This window comes from Rattus norvegicus, chromosome 2, assembly GCF_021556685.1.
Source record: "Rattus norvegicus strain SHRSP/BbbUtx chromosome 2, alternate assembly SHRSP_T2T, whole genome shotgun sequence".
Classification (NCBI taxonomy): domain Eukaryota; kingdom Metazoa; phylum Chordata; class Mammalia; order Rodentia; family Muridae; genus Rattus; species Rattus norvegicus.
In genome coordinates this window covers 58882927-58898669 of record NC_141535.1, presented here as the reverse complement: position 1 = coordinate 58898669, position 15743 = coordinate 58882927, and the positions used below count along the sequence as shown (strand labels likewise).

General features: G+C 42.7%; 1 protein-coding gene across 2 annotated transcripts in view; it reads left to right on the top strand.

The window, feature by feature from the left end:
• The window catches only part of Wdr70 (WD repeat domain 70), a 239948-nt gene that overhangs the window by 17462 nt on the left and 206743 nt on the right, over positions 1–15743 (top strand). The window contains exon 5 of one of the 2 annotated variants that reach the window (XM_087618324.1): positions 2289–2401. Coding sequence is in view for 1 of the 2 variants with exons in the window: in NM_001013909.1 (NP_001013931.1) it covers positions 2203–2401 (199 nt within the window). In the remaining variant the exon portion in view is untranslated. Of the gene's footprint in view, positions 1–2202; positions 2402–15743 lie in introns of both variants that reach the window. The other variant, NM_001013909.1, reaches the window with a different exon arrangement.

The window sequence follows — 15743 nt, the reverse complement described above, 5'->3', positions numbered from 1 at the left end:
TGCATGCTATATATTTTTGAGGCAGGGTGGCTAGGAACTTCTGTTCTTTCCGCTGCTTCTTTCTGAGTACTGTTATTATAGGCATGCTATGCACATAATGGTGAGTTGCTACTTACAATGTGAATTCATTTCTGACTATTCTTCTGCACTCCTGACTGTCTCATTGAGAAATACACATACATATAGACATACTCACACATATTAGTCTGTTTTTATTTATGTACTTTTGTTTATTTACTTATTTATTTTTGAGGCACAGATTTGTTTTGTAACCATTGATGTCCTGGAACTCACAATAAACTTCTGTCTTCATCTCTTGGAATCCTAGGATTGCAAATGTATACCACTATGCCTGGTCATTGTATCTATATCTATATTTATTGTTGTTGTTGTTGTTGTTTGAGACAGGGTCTCTAGGCAGTCCCGGCTGTCCTGAAACTCATTGTGTAGACTATATTGACACTGAATTCACAGAGATCTAATTGCTTCAGCCTCGCTGGGATTAAAGGTATATGTCACCCCACCCAGTTATTAATATCTTCTTAAATCACTACTAGGCTATTATTATTATTTTGCCTTTGTGGTGTGTCAAGAAATCAGTATCACATACCTTGTAAATAGTTTCTAAAAAGTATGGAATGTTATTGCAGTTTAATTTAGAAAAAGATAATCACCTAATATTTCCATGGCTGTTGATGTTAAAGCAATGGCATATGGGCCAGATGTGGTAGTGCACATCTTTAGTTCCAGTTCTTGGAAAGTGGGGCGGGTGGGCCTTTGTTAGTTCCAGGCCAACTAGGACTGTGGAGTAAGAAGCTGTCTCAAGAACAAACCCAAAGAAGAGTGTTACATGAACCTGCCCTGGTGGCACATGTAAATGTTGCTTGTGTGAAGTCGAGGCAGGAAGATCAGGAGCTCATGGGCCAGATGAGAGCCTTCTCAATCAAAAGCCAAACCCAAAATGACAACAACCACCGCCACCATATAAATTGCCACTGATAAATCACGGACATGAAGGACAGGTGTCACTGAGCCTGTGGAATATTGCTTCAGTTAGGTGAGAAATGTCAAGTACATCTGTAAGGTAGAAACTGTTCGATCATTTGCCTTCTAGGAAATTCCCAGACTGGGCATGGTGGGTCACACCTTTAGCCTCAGCTCTTGGGAGGCAGAGGCAGGTGGGTCTGAGTTTGAGGTCAGCCTGGTCTACAGAGTGAGTTCCTGGACATCCAGGGCTGTACAGACAAACCCTGTCTCAAAAACAAACATACAAACAATCACAGGGAAATTAGAGAGTTTTGTTTATGAATTTACTTCCTAAATTAAACTTGGTTGTAAACATCAGTTAATGTTTGGCTCCAGACTGAGCTGGGGAAGCGGAGGGAGGACGTGATTCTGAGCTGTTCTTCTACCCTGCGTGTACTGTTTCTTAGGCTTCAGTTCCTGCTTTGGCACCACACTGAATCAAGGGATACTTTAAACATGGAATGTATTTGTTTTCTATCAGAGACATTTTTTTTTTTTTTTTTTTTTTGGTTCTTTTTTTCGGAGCTGGGGACCGAACCCAGGGCCTTGCACTTCCTAGGTAAGCACTCTACCACTGAGCTAAATCCCCAGCCCCTATCAGAGACATTTTAATCATAATTTCATGGACTTTGGATTTCAGAATACTGAAAATATGTTAAATTAAAAAAAATGTTTGACATTAGAAGTAAAAAGCCAGAAATGGAATGAGCCAGAAAGTCAGAAATATGGCGTTACTTCAGATTTTATGGGAGTTTTAGGCTTAGATAATGAACCATGAAATTGACGCAGATCAGCTTAGTTCTCAGTCTGATGCTTATTTGTGAAGCAGTTAACATAGCTAACTTAGCATAGCTGCTGAGGATCAACATCTCCCTTTAAGGTTTCCAGTGGCTACGTGATTCTGCACTAAAAACTCTTCTTTTCATTCTGAGTGCTGGGATTAAAGGTGTGTGAACAGCTTGCCAGCCAAGACAAAGTAAGATTTAAACAATTCGTTTGTTCACGTAATGTTTGAACTGCAAATGTAGCTGTATTTGGAAAATCTTATTCATTGTAGGAGAGGTAGGGTTTCCTGAGAGCTTGGTGCTGTCTGCAGAGATGCCTGGGAGGTGAAGGGGCAGCAGCAGCAGCAGCAGCAGCAGCAGCAGCAGCAAGAGTGTCTGTTTCTGTTTTCAGGGACACAAGCAGCAGTGACAGTGACCACAGTTCTGGTTCATCTGATGATGAGCTAATCGGCCCTCCTTTACCCCCTGAAATGGTAGGAGGACCAGTTAATACTGTGGACGAAGATATCCTTGGCCCTTTACCTCCACCTTTGTGTGAAGAAGGAGAAGATGACGATGATGATGATTTAGAGGATGAAGGAGAAGAGGACGTAAGTATTCAGAGGCTTTGTATGAATTCTGAGGAGTCACAAGTTTAAAGAAGTATAGAGAACAGTTTCCTGCCAACTGCCAGTCATGGGTAGCTTAGCCACCACCTGTTAATATACAAGTCTGACTTGGGCGATTGACATGGCTGGCCTCCAAGTCTGATGACCTGAGTTCCATCCCTGGGGTCACATGGTAGAAAGGAGAGAACCAACTCTGAAAGTTGCCCTCTGACCTCTAATGCACAGACACATAGCACACAAATAAGTAGATGTGATAAAATGTTTTTTTTTTAAAGCAGATTTATTTTTAGTTAGTTTTTAAATTTGTTTCATTTTGTGGTGATAGAGCTTGAACCCACAGCCTTTGAATGGTAACCAGGCCCTCTGTCCCTGAGCTAGGTCCCTAGTCCTTAGTTGATTTGATTACTGTCCTCAGGTTCTCTCCTGAAAACACATCATCCTACCCATGGCATTTACAGCATCCCTGTGCCGATGCGTCATTCAGAAACAGTGATTTTAATAAAAGGTTGAAAAGGGGAAAGTGTAGCACATTTTGGTAAATGTATATTACAGGATAAAATGCTAGGCCTCAATTCAAATGTGTCAGCAGTCACTGTAGATATAAGGAGACTTAACTTGTCATGTATAACCTGAGAAATTCTCAGTTACTGAACTGGGAAAGATCTGTGATTCTATTATATTATTGGTGGTGTATTATATTATTATGTTATTGGTGGTGTATCTAAAGTATAATTACAATGAAAGGTCAAAAGTAAAGAAATACAGAAGGATATAGCAGAAACACATCAAGCAAGTTAGATGATCAATTTCAGAAAATTCACATGAAATAATCGTTAGTCATTATAATTAGTGATAAGAGTGATCTCACTTGATGGTAAAAGAACTCTTCAGGAAAACTTGGCAGTTCCTAATCTTTGTGTGTCTGAGGTGTTTCCAGATGTGTGAAGTGAACACTGACAGAATTGCCAGGGGAAATGGGTGAATGCACTGTCAGAATGATAGTCAGATGTGAGAACATTAGTAAAAGTGTAGATTTGAATAATACAAGGAAACGACGTGATGTGTTGAGCATGGTGTGCCCTCATCTAGCATTTCCTTTTTAAGCATATGTAGGCAGTCAAACCCCATAATATCTAGGCCATAAAGTGCTATGGAAACATGAACTTCTGAGGAAGCAAGGTGAAGAGGTGCTAAGTTATGGAGTACTGTAACATGTGAGGCAGGGTTTTGTAATGGTTAAAAGTTTGTGTCTGGTCAGAATTCTTATGCTGAAACCCAAACCCCCAGGGTGGCTGTGTTTGGAGGTGAGGTTTTGAGGAAGTAGTTCAGGTCACAATGCATCAAAAGAGCCCATAGAAATTATATTCCTCTGTGAAGAGACATCAAAGCTGTGTGGGATAGTGCAGGCCTATAGTCCTAGTCCTCAGGAAATGGAGGAGGAAGAATCCCAAGTTCAGGCCATTCTGGGTTGCATGGTAAGGCCCCACTGACAAAGTAAGAGACAAGCGAATGTGATACACAAGAGCGCATATGCCTACCTTTCTTTACCTCCCTCCCCAGGCCTAGAAGAGCAGCCATTTGAGGATATAGCAGGTGACCAGGATCCAAGCGTGCCATCCCCTTGACTGTAGCCTCCCAGCACCTAGGACTGTGTGGAATAGAGTTCTGCTGGTTAGGTCACCCAGTGTGGGGCTTATTATAACTGACCGAGCTGACCATCATGAGTGTGCACGGCTAAGAAGAAAGAGGATATTAAACACATGTACACGCTATAGTATGCAGGGTATTATACATGTGTACATGCTGTAGTATGCAGGGTATTATACATGTATACATGCTGTAGTATGCAGGATATTATACGTGTGTACATGCTGTAGTATGCAGGGTATTATACATGTATACATGCTGTAGTATGCAGGATAACACACACAGGTACAAATACAGTGTTGAGATGTCATATGATCAAAACATAGGGCTATGTTTTTATGAGAGTTAGAAGATGAGACTGATTAGAACAAATCCAGAAAACCTGAAGAAATGCTGTCCAGGAGCAGAATTTGATTGAGCCTTGTGTCTGGTTATGTTTTAGGGGGCGTGGTCTGGGGTAAGTTATAGTCTAGCAAGAGTGATTGGAAGTAACAGAGGCACAGGGCACAGTATTAGATTATGGAGAACATCAGCTTGTCTAGCAAAGAAACTTCATGAGGAGGAGCAGGCCTTTGCCTTGGAACTGCTGTGTGTGAGTCCAAATTATTGCTGTGCTGCAAAGTCAATGTGTGGTTAAGTGAAGGGCTTCAGAAGTCCATTTGTAAGCTTAAGCTGTTCGTTTCTGTTTTACAAATATATAAAATTACGTGGCAGTCAAAGCAGCGCTGTTAGTGACATGTGACAGCTGGATTTTTAAAGTGCACACTTAATGGCAATGCAAGGCATATTAGTATCACTGGAGACTTACATCAGGCCCACAGAGGGGAGACAGAATGGGGTCGGGGAATTCCCTATATCTGTTTTATTCCCTTCTCTCTCTCTTTGATTCACAGCACAGAACCTCTGAAAGGTTAGAGCGCGGTGGTGGATGGATGAACAGTTAGCTTGAAGATTTTGAAACGGGAGTGTAACCTTGTAGTGGTTTTCCTAGAGCCCAGAATCTATGTTACCTTCAAATGAAAGCTTCCAGTTTTCAGATGATAGAGTTTCTTTTGTGATGAGTGGAAACTTCATGCTGCATTTAAGGTTCTGAGTGAGCATATAGCTTTTCTGTTTTCTCATTAGTTCAGATATCTGGAATGTTGACAGCTTTTAGGTCAAGTGACAATGGAAACGGAGAGCTACAGCCAAAGGAAAGCATGAATATTACTATAGGATAGAGATGGATAATTTCACATATACATTATAGACAATTTGTGTAGCAGTCTTCTATTTTCGTTGGTTTGTTTTTCAGACAAGGTATCTCTGTGTAGCCCTGGCTGTCCTGAGAACTCTCTCTGTAGATCAGGCTGGCCTTGAACTCAGAGACCAGCCTGCCTCTGCCTCTGAGTGCTGGGATTAAATGTGCTCCGTCATGCCTGGCTTTGGCCTGTATTTCAATATTGAATTCAACTATTTCTGACCTTAGAAGTAATTTTATCTTGTCCATTTGTACTTAGAGTCTAGAGTTTTTTACTTGTTGGTTCAAAAAACCATTTTAAGGTAATAATCAGCAAAAGTACAAGAAATAATATAATAATTATATATTATAATAGCTATTATTATATTTATTATCATCATTATCATTTTCGCTTTTGTTCCTTTTGTGTTTTGAGGCAGGGATTCTTTATGTAACTCCAGCTGTTCGGGAACTCACTCTGTAGTCCAGGCCCTACTTGAACTCACAGAGATCAGCCTGACTCTGCCTCCTGAGTGCTGGGCTTAAAGTGGTGCATATTCCCCCTCCCCCTTGCAGGGAACTGTGTTTCTAGGTTTCATAGTTAGGATGTATTGGGTGTCTGATGCTTGAACACTGTAAGCCTTACTTTGCTCTCTCTTGCGTTTACGTCACACCATTGGTCTTTTGTATCTTCTGGTCCTCCTTTTGTTTTCAGCTGTTTCCTGTCTGCTTGACCCTAAGCTTGTGAGCACTGAAGTCATTTTGTAGTCTGCTTGTCTCCAAGCTACTCCCTGAGCACCTTCCTCTAAGACCAAATGTTTCTGAAGCTGCAACTGCGTCTGACTACACTGTTCTCCAAGTCTGTGCTGTCGGTTCCGCCATGAAGACTCCTCACAGAGATCAGTGAGGCTCTGAGTATGCAAATCCAGAGTAGGTCAGCAGGAGGATCGCTATGCATTGAAGGCAGCCTGGCCATAGGGCATTCTAGACTAGCCTAGGCTACATCAACATAGACCAGTAACAAAACAAAGCAGAATTAAAAGAGAACAAACAGTCTAAACCCAAAGATCTTTCCTCAGGCCTCATTCTACCATGTCTACAATGTGGAGCACTTTGGCCTGTGCCGTGAAACTTTTCCTTCCTTTCTTGGAGCTCTTGGTTTGCTGCCTATCCCTTGGCTGTTTAATCAAACTCCTGCTACTAGGCAGGCACATTCTAGTTATGGGAGACACACAGGCATAAAGCAGACAAACTCCAGTGGCGTTTGCATACTGCTCTACTTCCTAGTTGTCTGCCTTGTCTGGTCCTCTCCTTACCTCTCTATCACTTGTTCCTTGGTAGTTCTTTGTGTCTTCTGCACTCATAACTCCTGTTTATTCCTGGCAGCTAAGAGTAGTATCGTACAGTCTAACTTAAGATCTAATTTCTGACTACTCATGAAATATGGTCATATTTAAGCTCTGTGCTCCATATTCTAAGTTCAAACTCAATGTCGTGTCTCTCGTGTAGACTCCTCTTAGCTGGACCCACTGCTGTGGGGTTATCTTCTTGCTGCTGCAGGGCTAAACTCTCCATAGCACAAGTCATGTGACGAGCACAAGTCCTGTCTCGGAGAGGCGCGGAGCTGTGCAGGAGCAGCACTTCCTCAGAGGATTTCAGCTTCTTGTTGCTCAGAAAATCTCAGAGCACTGTAAGAGGAAAGCAGCCAAGTTCAAAGATAAAGAACAGATGAAAAGACACAGTGGGACAACCTGGAGTGTGAATGTAGGACAGCTCTCAGGTACTATTGAGTAGTCATATCCTACTAGCTCCAAATGACTTGATATAGTAGTATAAGTAAGCACAGGCTTGGAAGAATGAAGAGAAAAGTAAAACCACGAAGATTAAATGAATACAGACTAATAGAAGCCAAGTTGTGCCCTTGCTGGGTGAGGCAGCAAGTAGGGGGTGACACCAAACTTTTGCTATCATTGGTACCTTTTCTCCTTTATAAAAAAGGCTTTTCTAGTGGCCAGTGAGATGACTTAGCTATTGGAGCACTTGCTGTTCTGCTAGAGGACCTGGATTTGATTTACAGCACTTACATGGCATCTTTCAACTGTCTGTAACTCCAGATCCAAGGGATCTGATGACCTCCCTGGCTTCCTATAGTTCCAGCCCTTGGGAAGTGGAGGCAGGAAGGTCAGGAGTTTTAAGTCCAGTGAGTTTCATGCACATAGGGCTATATAGTAAGACCCTGTCTCTAAAACACATATCTCACACACACACACACACACACACACACACACACACACACACACACACACACACACTTTTCTCTCTCTAGCTTGAGCAAAATAGTGAGCAAAGTTTGTGGCTTCTAAACTAATCATCAGACTCTTAGATTTGGTTACTATTCCAGCATGTGTGAGTTTAATATGAATTCTCTTGTGTCTGTCTGGTTTGCTCTATGCTTATTTTCTTGAGAAGTGAAGTGCAATCTTTGCAGCTCATTGAATTATGGGAATACACCATACAACTAGCCTCAGCAAAGATTTTCATTAAGCTTGACTAGGTATGTGTCTATTTCATTTGGAGAATCACTGAAATGCTTCTTTGGGAAATGAAGGCAAAGATTGTTTTGTTTTGTTGTGTTTGTTTTACAGAAGAATTTCCAGTAAGAGGTCTCAACAGTGAATGTGCATTTTAAATGCTTCCTTTAGGGCACGAGAGATGATGGCTCAGTGGTTAAGAGCACTGACTGCTCTTCCAGGGGTCCTGAGTTCAATTCCCAGCAACCACATGGTGGCTCACAACCATCTGTAATGGGATCCGATGCCCTCTTCTGGTGTGTCTGAAGACAGCGACAGTGTACTCACATACATAAAACAAATAAATAAATCCTTAAAAAAAATACTTCCTTTTGGGAAAGTAACACTTTAATGAAACAAGTTATAACAATAAATAACATAACTTCCCCTCAGTTAAATTTAATTATACTTTTTAAAGGAGGTTTTATGGTAGTAACCCCATTAGTTCTACAACTAACATGCAACTCAGTCCCCAATTCTTTTTTATGGACATGTCTAAATCTTCCCATCAGAATAGGTTAAAACAGAAGCCCTGAATGACAGCCAGTCAGACTTTACTCTCTTTTGCCTACTAGATCTCTCAGACAAAGGTATTTGCTAGTTCCCAGTGGATCCCAGTCATCCCCTCAGTGCCCCCTTCTCAACTTCCAGGCTCATTAACACTTGTCTCACATTCCCCTTTGGGTTGATTAGTTTTCTGACATAAGCTAGAGTCATCAGAGAGGAGGGAGCTTCAGGAGAGATCTGGTTGTCAAGTATGGAGGCCATTTTCTTAACTAGGGATTGGTGTGAGAGAACCAGCCCATTGTGAGTGGGGGCAAGTGGAATTGAATAATTTTATATTAAAAATGTTAATTTTATGACATTCTGTCTTTTGTTTTTGGTAACCATGCATCAAAATGGAAGCGGAGAGTGAACGGCTCTAGTCAGCTTGATTGTGGCAAATATGGCTCTCGCCGGTCTTGTACGTCTTGCCTATTTTCTCTGCCTTGCCTTTAGAGCACATTTCTAATGCTGGCCACCAAGGGCCATTCCCTTATTTTGGCCACTTCCTTCTCCTGAGGCTGACTAGCAAGGTCTTGCTATCAAAGCACTGAAGCCCAGCAATCAAAGCCCCCGTTAGCACACCTAATTAACCTGCCCAGTTAAAATTAAACACCTCATCCTAACATGGGGTTTCCCCTTGTACATTTATAAACTGCCATTTTCCTATGAGCGACATCTGGCTCCTCTCTATCCAGAGGCAGCCCTTTGTCCCCCACTCGGGGACAAACACCCCTGACCCCTCTGCCTTGTTACCTTCCCCTTCTCTCTTCCTCTGTCTCCTGGCCTTGTTTCTTATTCTCTATTCTTTGTCCCTCTGGGGTGAATACATCTCCTTTGTACTGAGAACTTGATCTTGGCATGTCCTAAGCTAATTGGATCCTTTCAGAGATAGGAAATGAAGAAAGGATAGAAATGTAAGTCAACATGTTTCTGAAAGAACCAGGATCTCTGCCATCTTTAAATGCAGTTTGTAGGAGGTAGTGATTGTAGCACTACCCTAAGGGAAAATGAGATGAAATCATGTCCTTGTATCCTAATCACAGCCCTGTGTAAAGTGAGTTTTTGGTGGCTAGGGCTGGACAGGGAAGCGCTAGAATAGTGTTGGTTAGGACACTACAGAGTGCACGAGGACACTACAGACTGCACTAGGACACTACAGACTGCACTAGGACACTACAGACTGCACTAGGACACTACAGACTGCACTAGGACACTACAGACTGCACGAGGACACTACAGACTGCACTAGGACACTACAGACTGCACGAGGACACTACAGACTGCACTAGGACACTACAGACTGCACGAGGACACTACAGACTGCACTAGGACACTACAGAGTGCACGAGGACACTACAGAGTGCACGAGGACACTACAGACTGCACGAGGACACTACAGACTGCACGAGGACACTACAGACTGCACGAGGACACTACAGACTGCACGAGGACACTACAGACTGCACTAGGACACTACAGACTGCACTAGGACACTACAGACTGCACTAGGACACTACAGACTGCACGAGGACACTACAGACTGCACTAGGACACTACAGAGTGCACGAGGACACTACAGAGTGCACTAGGACACTACAGACTGCACGAGGACACTACAGACTGCACTAGGACACTACAGACTGCACGAGGACACTACAGACTGCACTAGGACCCTACAGAGTGCACGAGGACACTACAGAGTGCACTAGGACACTACAGACTGCACGAGGACACTACAGACTGCACGAGGACACTACAGAGTGCACTAGGACACTACAGACTGCACTAGGACACTACAGAGTGCACGAGGACACTACAGAGTGCACGAGGACACTACAGAGTGCACGAGGACACTACAGACTGCACGAGGACACTACAGAGTGCACGAGGACACTACAGACTGCACTAGGACACTACAGACTGCACTAGGACACTACAGAGTGCACGAGGACACTACAGATCGCACTAGGAAGCTATAGACTACAGCAGAACACTATAGACTGCACTAACACAGTGTCAGTGTATTGCCATTTCTCCTTGTGTGAGCGTCTTGCTATGTAGCCCACAGCGCCTTAGGAAATGGAAGAGCTCCCCCGTCACCTACCTCTTTAATTTGATGATCATAGCTTCGAACCTCTGTGGCTGGCTTCCTCTTACTTTGCAATGCTGGACATTGAACTCAGGGCCTGAGTGTTCCCTGGTATGTTTTAAGGGGAAGGTTTTTATTGTAGGTAGGAGGGAGAGAGCAGCCAGAGGCATCTGGAGGCCAGCATGAGCTTTGATGTACTGATAGGCACCATAGGTAACCATATGTCCCTGTAAGAGAAATGACTTAGTTTGGTAGATGGGAGCCAGTTTCACAAGTTCCTAAGGAATGCTGGCTTGTATCTGACTGCCAGAAATCCTCTCAGAGTCCAGGCTGAGCCGATTTCTGGATATTTGGATAGGCTTTGAGTTTCCTTTGGCTCTGACAGCCCCGTTGGCCATGCTGGGCGACATCTGCAACCCTCTTAGATATGTGCACTTCCTCGAGCAGTTAGCTAGCGTTCATGTTGCTGCTGCTACTCAAGCTCACGGGTTGGAAGTGTTAATATATTAATTGCTTTTAATTGCAGACTTGCTTCTTTTTTTTTTCTTTTTTTCGGAGCTGGGGACCGAACCCAGGGCCTTGCGCTCGCTAGGCAAGCGCTCTACCGCTGAGCTAAATCCCCAACCCCTGCAGACTTGCTTCTTACTCACTCTTCATTCGGCTTTGCTTATATGGAGGCTAGCAGTAATTGTTCATTCAAATAGGATATGAGGGTTTATTTTTATTTTTCTTGAAATTGAATAAACAAATGACAGTTGAGATGGGAAATGTCAGAGAAAGAATTGAAAAAACATTTTTGAAAAATTCTTGTTTGTACATAATCCTATTTTTTTTATAAGGTGAAGGAGGTTACAACAAGTAATTAAATGGAGACTTTGGAATTATTGAGGGTTTCATTGTCCTCAGGTTTCCGTTGCTATCCTGTTTCACATTACTACGGAAAATGGCCAGTTTGAGTTTTATGACTGTAACTAAAGGCTCAATGTAACAGTGGCTTTTGAGTTGTGGACACCTGTTTTTCATGAACTTTGTCTGACTCCCTGGCTGGCACGTTCCCTACTAGACAGCCCAAGTTTGGGCCACCTCTGTGTTTCTCTGTCTTCTGGTCTAAAGCCTTTCATCCCCTTGGACTTGGTCACTGCCAACCTACCACCTGTATCAGTCAGTCTCTTTCTTCATGTGTAGGGAAAGAAAGGATGGAGGACTGGAAGTGGCGGGGTTCTTGTCAAGTTTTTATGAGGTGCTGTGACAGTGAGACAGTTTATGGAAGTCGAATGAGGGTCCTTTCGTGTGACAGGACTGCCTTGGGTCGCTGCCATTCTCTGATGTTTTAGGCAAAGCTGATTTATTTATTCACATGATGTGTGTGCATGTGTGCAAGCAAAAGCACGAGGACAACTTTCAGTGCTCCCTGCTATCAAGTGGGCTTGAGTTTCAGTTCCGAGGCTTGGCGGAACCCAAACCCTTTCCTCCTATGTCTGCTAGACCTGTTGTTTTAATTGTTGCCTTTGATCAGTTTAATTTAAAGCTGACTTTAAAACAATGTGAGGAAGCTTACTGACTTTTAACTTCAAAGGGTAGTTAATATTTAAATACATTACACCTGCGAAGTTCTGTCAGCAGAGGATGCTAGAAGCTTTCTTCTAGAGCACTCAGTGTGATTCCACTGTGCTTTGTGTGAAGGCCTCATTCTCTGAAATGGGCACTAGGGGGAAGGAGAGACATTTTCATTTCCAACTGTCTCCTATTTATAGAGTAAGGAAAATGATTATTTTTAAAAAGCTAGGTCTGGCCTTGAGGTTGTGAATCTCCCCTTTCCTTCCCAAGTGCTAGGATTACTGGTTTTCGCCATCAGGCCTAGCCTGAGACCTCTCTGATAAGTAACAACGTCTATAAACTGTTACCAGTAGTTGGAGATTGAGATAAATGCTGGGACAGTTTTAAAGCATGTAGGTTTAAATTTCACCTTAAAGCTTTTTAGTTAACAGATTCTTACTTAGGATAAGAATTGCTAGCATGTAGGCACTTTATATCACGATTTTATCTGTAAGGTCAAATAATATTTACTCTCTAATCACAATTAAACAATGTCAGTCTAACCTTGTTAGTCCCCACTCTATATCCCCTAGTTCGTGCCTATCGTTTGTAAGTGATCCAGGTTCTTTGTCTTGCCTTGGCCTCTGAGACCTCGCTTGACTTGATTTCTACAGAGATTTTAGACCTTATGCCCTCTCTCTGCTGCCTTGTTCGTGTCTCTCGAGCTGTGCTGTCCCTTCTGCTTTTCTTTCAGCAACCGGAACGTCCCAGGTGGGGCCCTTGCTTTTGTCTGTCTTGCACATGGCACGACGCCCAAAGCTTTGGATCTTTGCTTCTGTTGTAGTTCGTGTCAGGGACCCCTCAGCTTTTGTCACTGCTTTACAGTGCTTAAGGCCTTGAGAGGTGAATTGTCCCTTTGTTCAACACAGTATATGCCACCTGACCATTAGTCAGTGAATATGGCCACAAGGTGTAGTAAATGCTCAGTTAAGGTGGGGAGGCATTCAAGTATGGGGTTCTGTGCTGTCTTTAGCTTTAGACATTTGCTTGATGTCTTGGAACATAGCTTTCACTGAGAAAGGGAAACAATTAATTTATTACATATTGTAAGATTGGAACTGTATTCGCTGAATGGCTCCCCATTTGGCCTCCCTGTAAATTCTGTGCGTGTATGTGCATGTGGGTGTGTGTATATGTGTGCATGTATGTGTGTTTGTGTGTCTATGTGTGATGTGTGCATATATACATATGTACATGTTTGTCGCATGTAGAGGCCAGAGATTATTGCAGGTCCTTCTGCCTTGCTTGAGACAGCGTATGTGCTGATCTCACCGTGTGCTAGACTGGCGGCCTAAAGGGCTTCTGGGTGTTCTCCTTTCTCTACCTCCCGTCTTCCTACAGGAGGACTTGGATTACACATATATACCACCATGCCTAGCTTTCTGTGGATTCTGGGAACTCATGCTCAGGTTCTCACCCTTGTGCATCAAAGGTTTTTCCCACATACCTTCTCTTATTGTTTGTTTGTTTGTTTGTTTCTCTCTCTCTCTCTTTCTTTTCTTTCTTTCTTTTCTTTTCTTTCTTTTCTTTCTTTCTTTTCTTTCTTTCCTTTCTTTCTTTCTTTCTTTCTTTCTTTCTTTCTTTCTTTCTTTCTTTCTTTCTTTCTTTCTTATCTTTTCCAATCTGTTCATAAACTTCTTTTACTCATCTTCTTGAGTAGGTGTGCTGGGGACACATTTCCTTAGGTCTTCACTTCTCCACCCTCCTGCTCCTCTTCCACATCCTCTTCCTTCCTGTCCTCATCTTTTCTTCTTCCACCATCTGCATGCTTCTCTTCCCTCTTCTTATCCTTCTTTTCCTCCCCAGCTCCACTCCCTCCCCCTCCCTTGTCTTTTCTTCTCCTCCTCTTTTTCATCCCCTCGTCATGGTCGGGTACTGGAAGCACAGCTGTGCTCTGCGTGCACGCCACTGAGTCATGTCCCCAGCGCGTTATTTCGTTTCGAGACACAGTCTGGCTCAGTTGTCCAGTTTGGCCTTGAGCTCACTGTGTCTCGATAGTGACCTCAAAGTCATGATCTTGCTTTAGGTTTCCAAGTGCGAGGGCTTAGAGCTGTGCCCTGCCCTCTCTGGTGATAGGACTCTACATTTCTATCCTCTTAGCATGCCAAAATAGTGTCCTGTATCCTCTTGTCTCCATGCCTCCGTGTGAGCAAATTGCCATTGTTGTTGCCCCACTGATATGATGGTCTTTCTTTGGTTGCTCTTGAGGCTTTTATTTTTAAAGAAAAGATTAGTTATGGTATGTGTAGACACAGATTTCTTTGATTTTATTTTGTTTAGGTATTATTCAGTTTTAATTTGATTTTTTTTCTGCTTGGGAAGCTTTCAGCCATTATTTTTATCTTATTTTATTTATTTATTTTTTGAGGTAGGATCTTACTGTGTGACTATGGGTGGCCTGGAGTCTGCTTTGTAGATCAGGCTTCTGTAGTCATTATTTCTCTAGAGAGCTTTTCAGTTCTCCCTCCTCTCTTCCAGAGACTCACCTTACACAAAGGCTACTCTTTGTTGTAGTTTTGAAGATTTCCAAGTCTCTTTCTGACTCTGTTGTTAGGTTGGCATTTCAGTTGTTTTTATTGCTGGCTTATGGGCCCTTTCTTCTGATCATTTTCTTTTTGTTGTTGAGTTAATCCTTTGAGCTTGACATTTCTGTTGCTGTAGTTTTCAAATAAAACTCTGCCTCAAATCACATCATCCCTTTGCTCGTTTTTTTTTTCTTTTTTCTTTTTTCTTTTTCTTTTTTAAAATCATGAATGGTTTAAAATCTGGTAATTCTGAAGTCCCTGTTACCTCAGTATTTCCATCTGTTGGATGTCTTTTTGTCTTCAGTTCCTTTCTGAGATCTTCCTGGGTTTTAGTAAGATGTCTAATGGAGATTTTCAAAATGTTTTGATCTCTGTGCCTTATGTTTAATTGGTTTCATTTGACCCTGCTTTGGTGGAGTGAAGATGGAGGGTGGGAACCTGCTGTACTGTTGCCAGGTGAGGGTCACTGTGTCCTTTGGAGGGGTAGGAGGGCAAGTTTCACTTCATTGGTGAGATTGGAGTTCCACGTCCCTGCCTGTCTCTGCTGCTGCTTATATTGGTTGCTGTGTTCCCATGAGACCATGGTCCTGACTCTTCCCTGGACTGTTTAAAGTTACACTGGCTATAGTATACTCCATTACTGCCAGGAAAGATGTAAGAGACCAAAGGGTCTGCTTACATCGCAAAACAGAGAGGGCTTACCAGTACAGAGAGCGGTTCATGACCATCCAGTGGGTGTGAAGGCCTTGTTTTCTAAGAGCTCTCTGAATAGTACCAGATTATAGTCTCAGCAGGCAGAAGTCTAGGCTCTACATTCATCCCTTGCCTGAATGAGTGGGAGTGGCCTCTATTTTTGACTGGTACCTGCAGAGGTCAGAAGAGAACATCAGGTCCCATAAGTTTGCTGTAAGCTACTATGTGGGTGCTGAGAGTTGAATCCAGGTTCCTTGTAGGAACAAGGAATGCTCTTAATCATTGAGCTCTCTAGTCCCTAGGCCTTTAACATTATATTAATTTATAATATTTATATTATTTTCAGTTTTTCCTGTGCCTTATGTGTTTTCATGTTTGAAAACTAGGGAACTAGAAAGAAGACTCATTCTTTTTTTTTTTTTTTTTTATTAACTTGAGT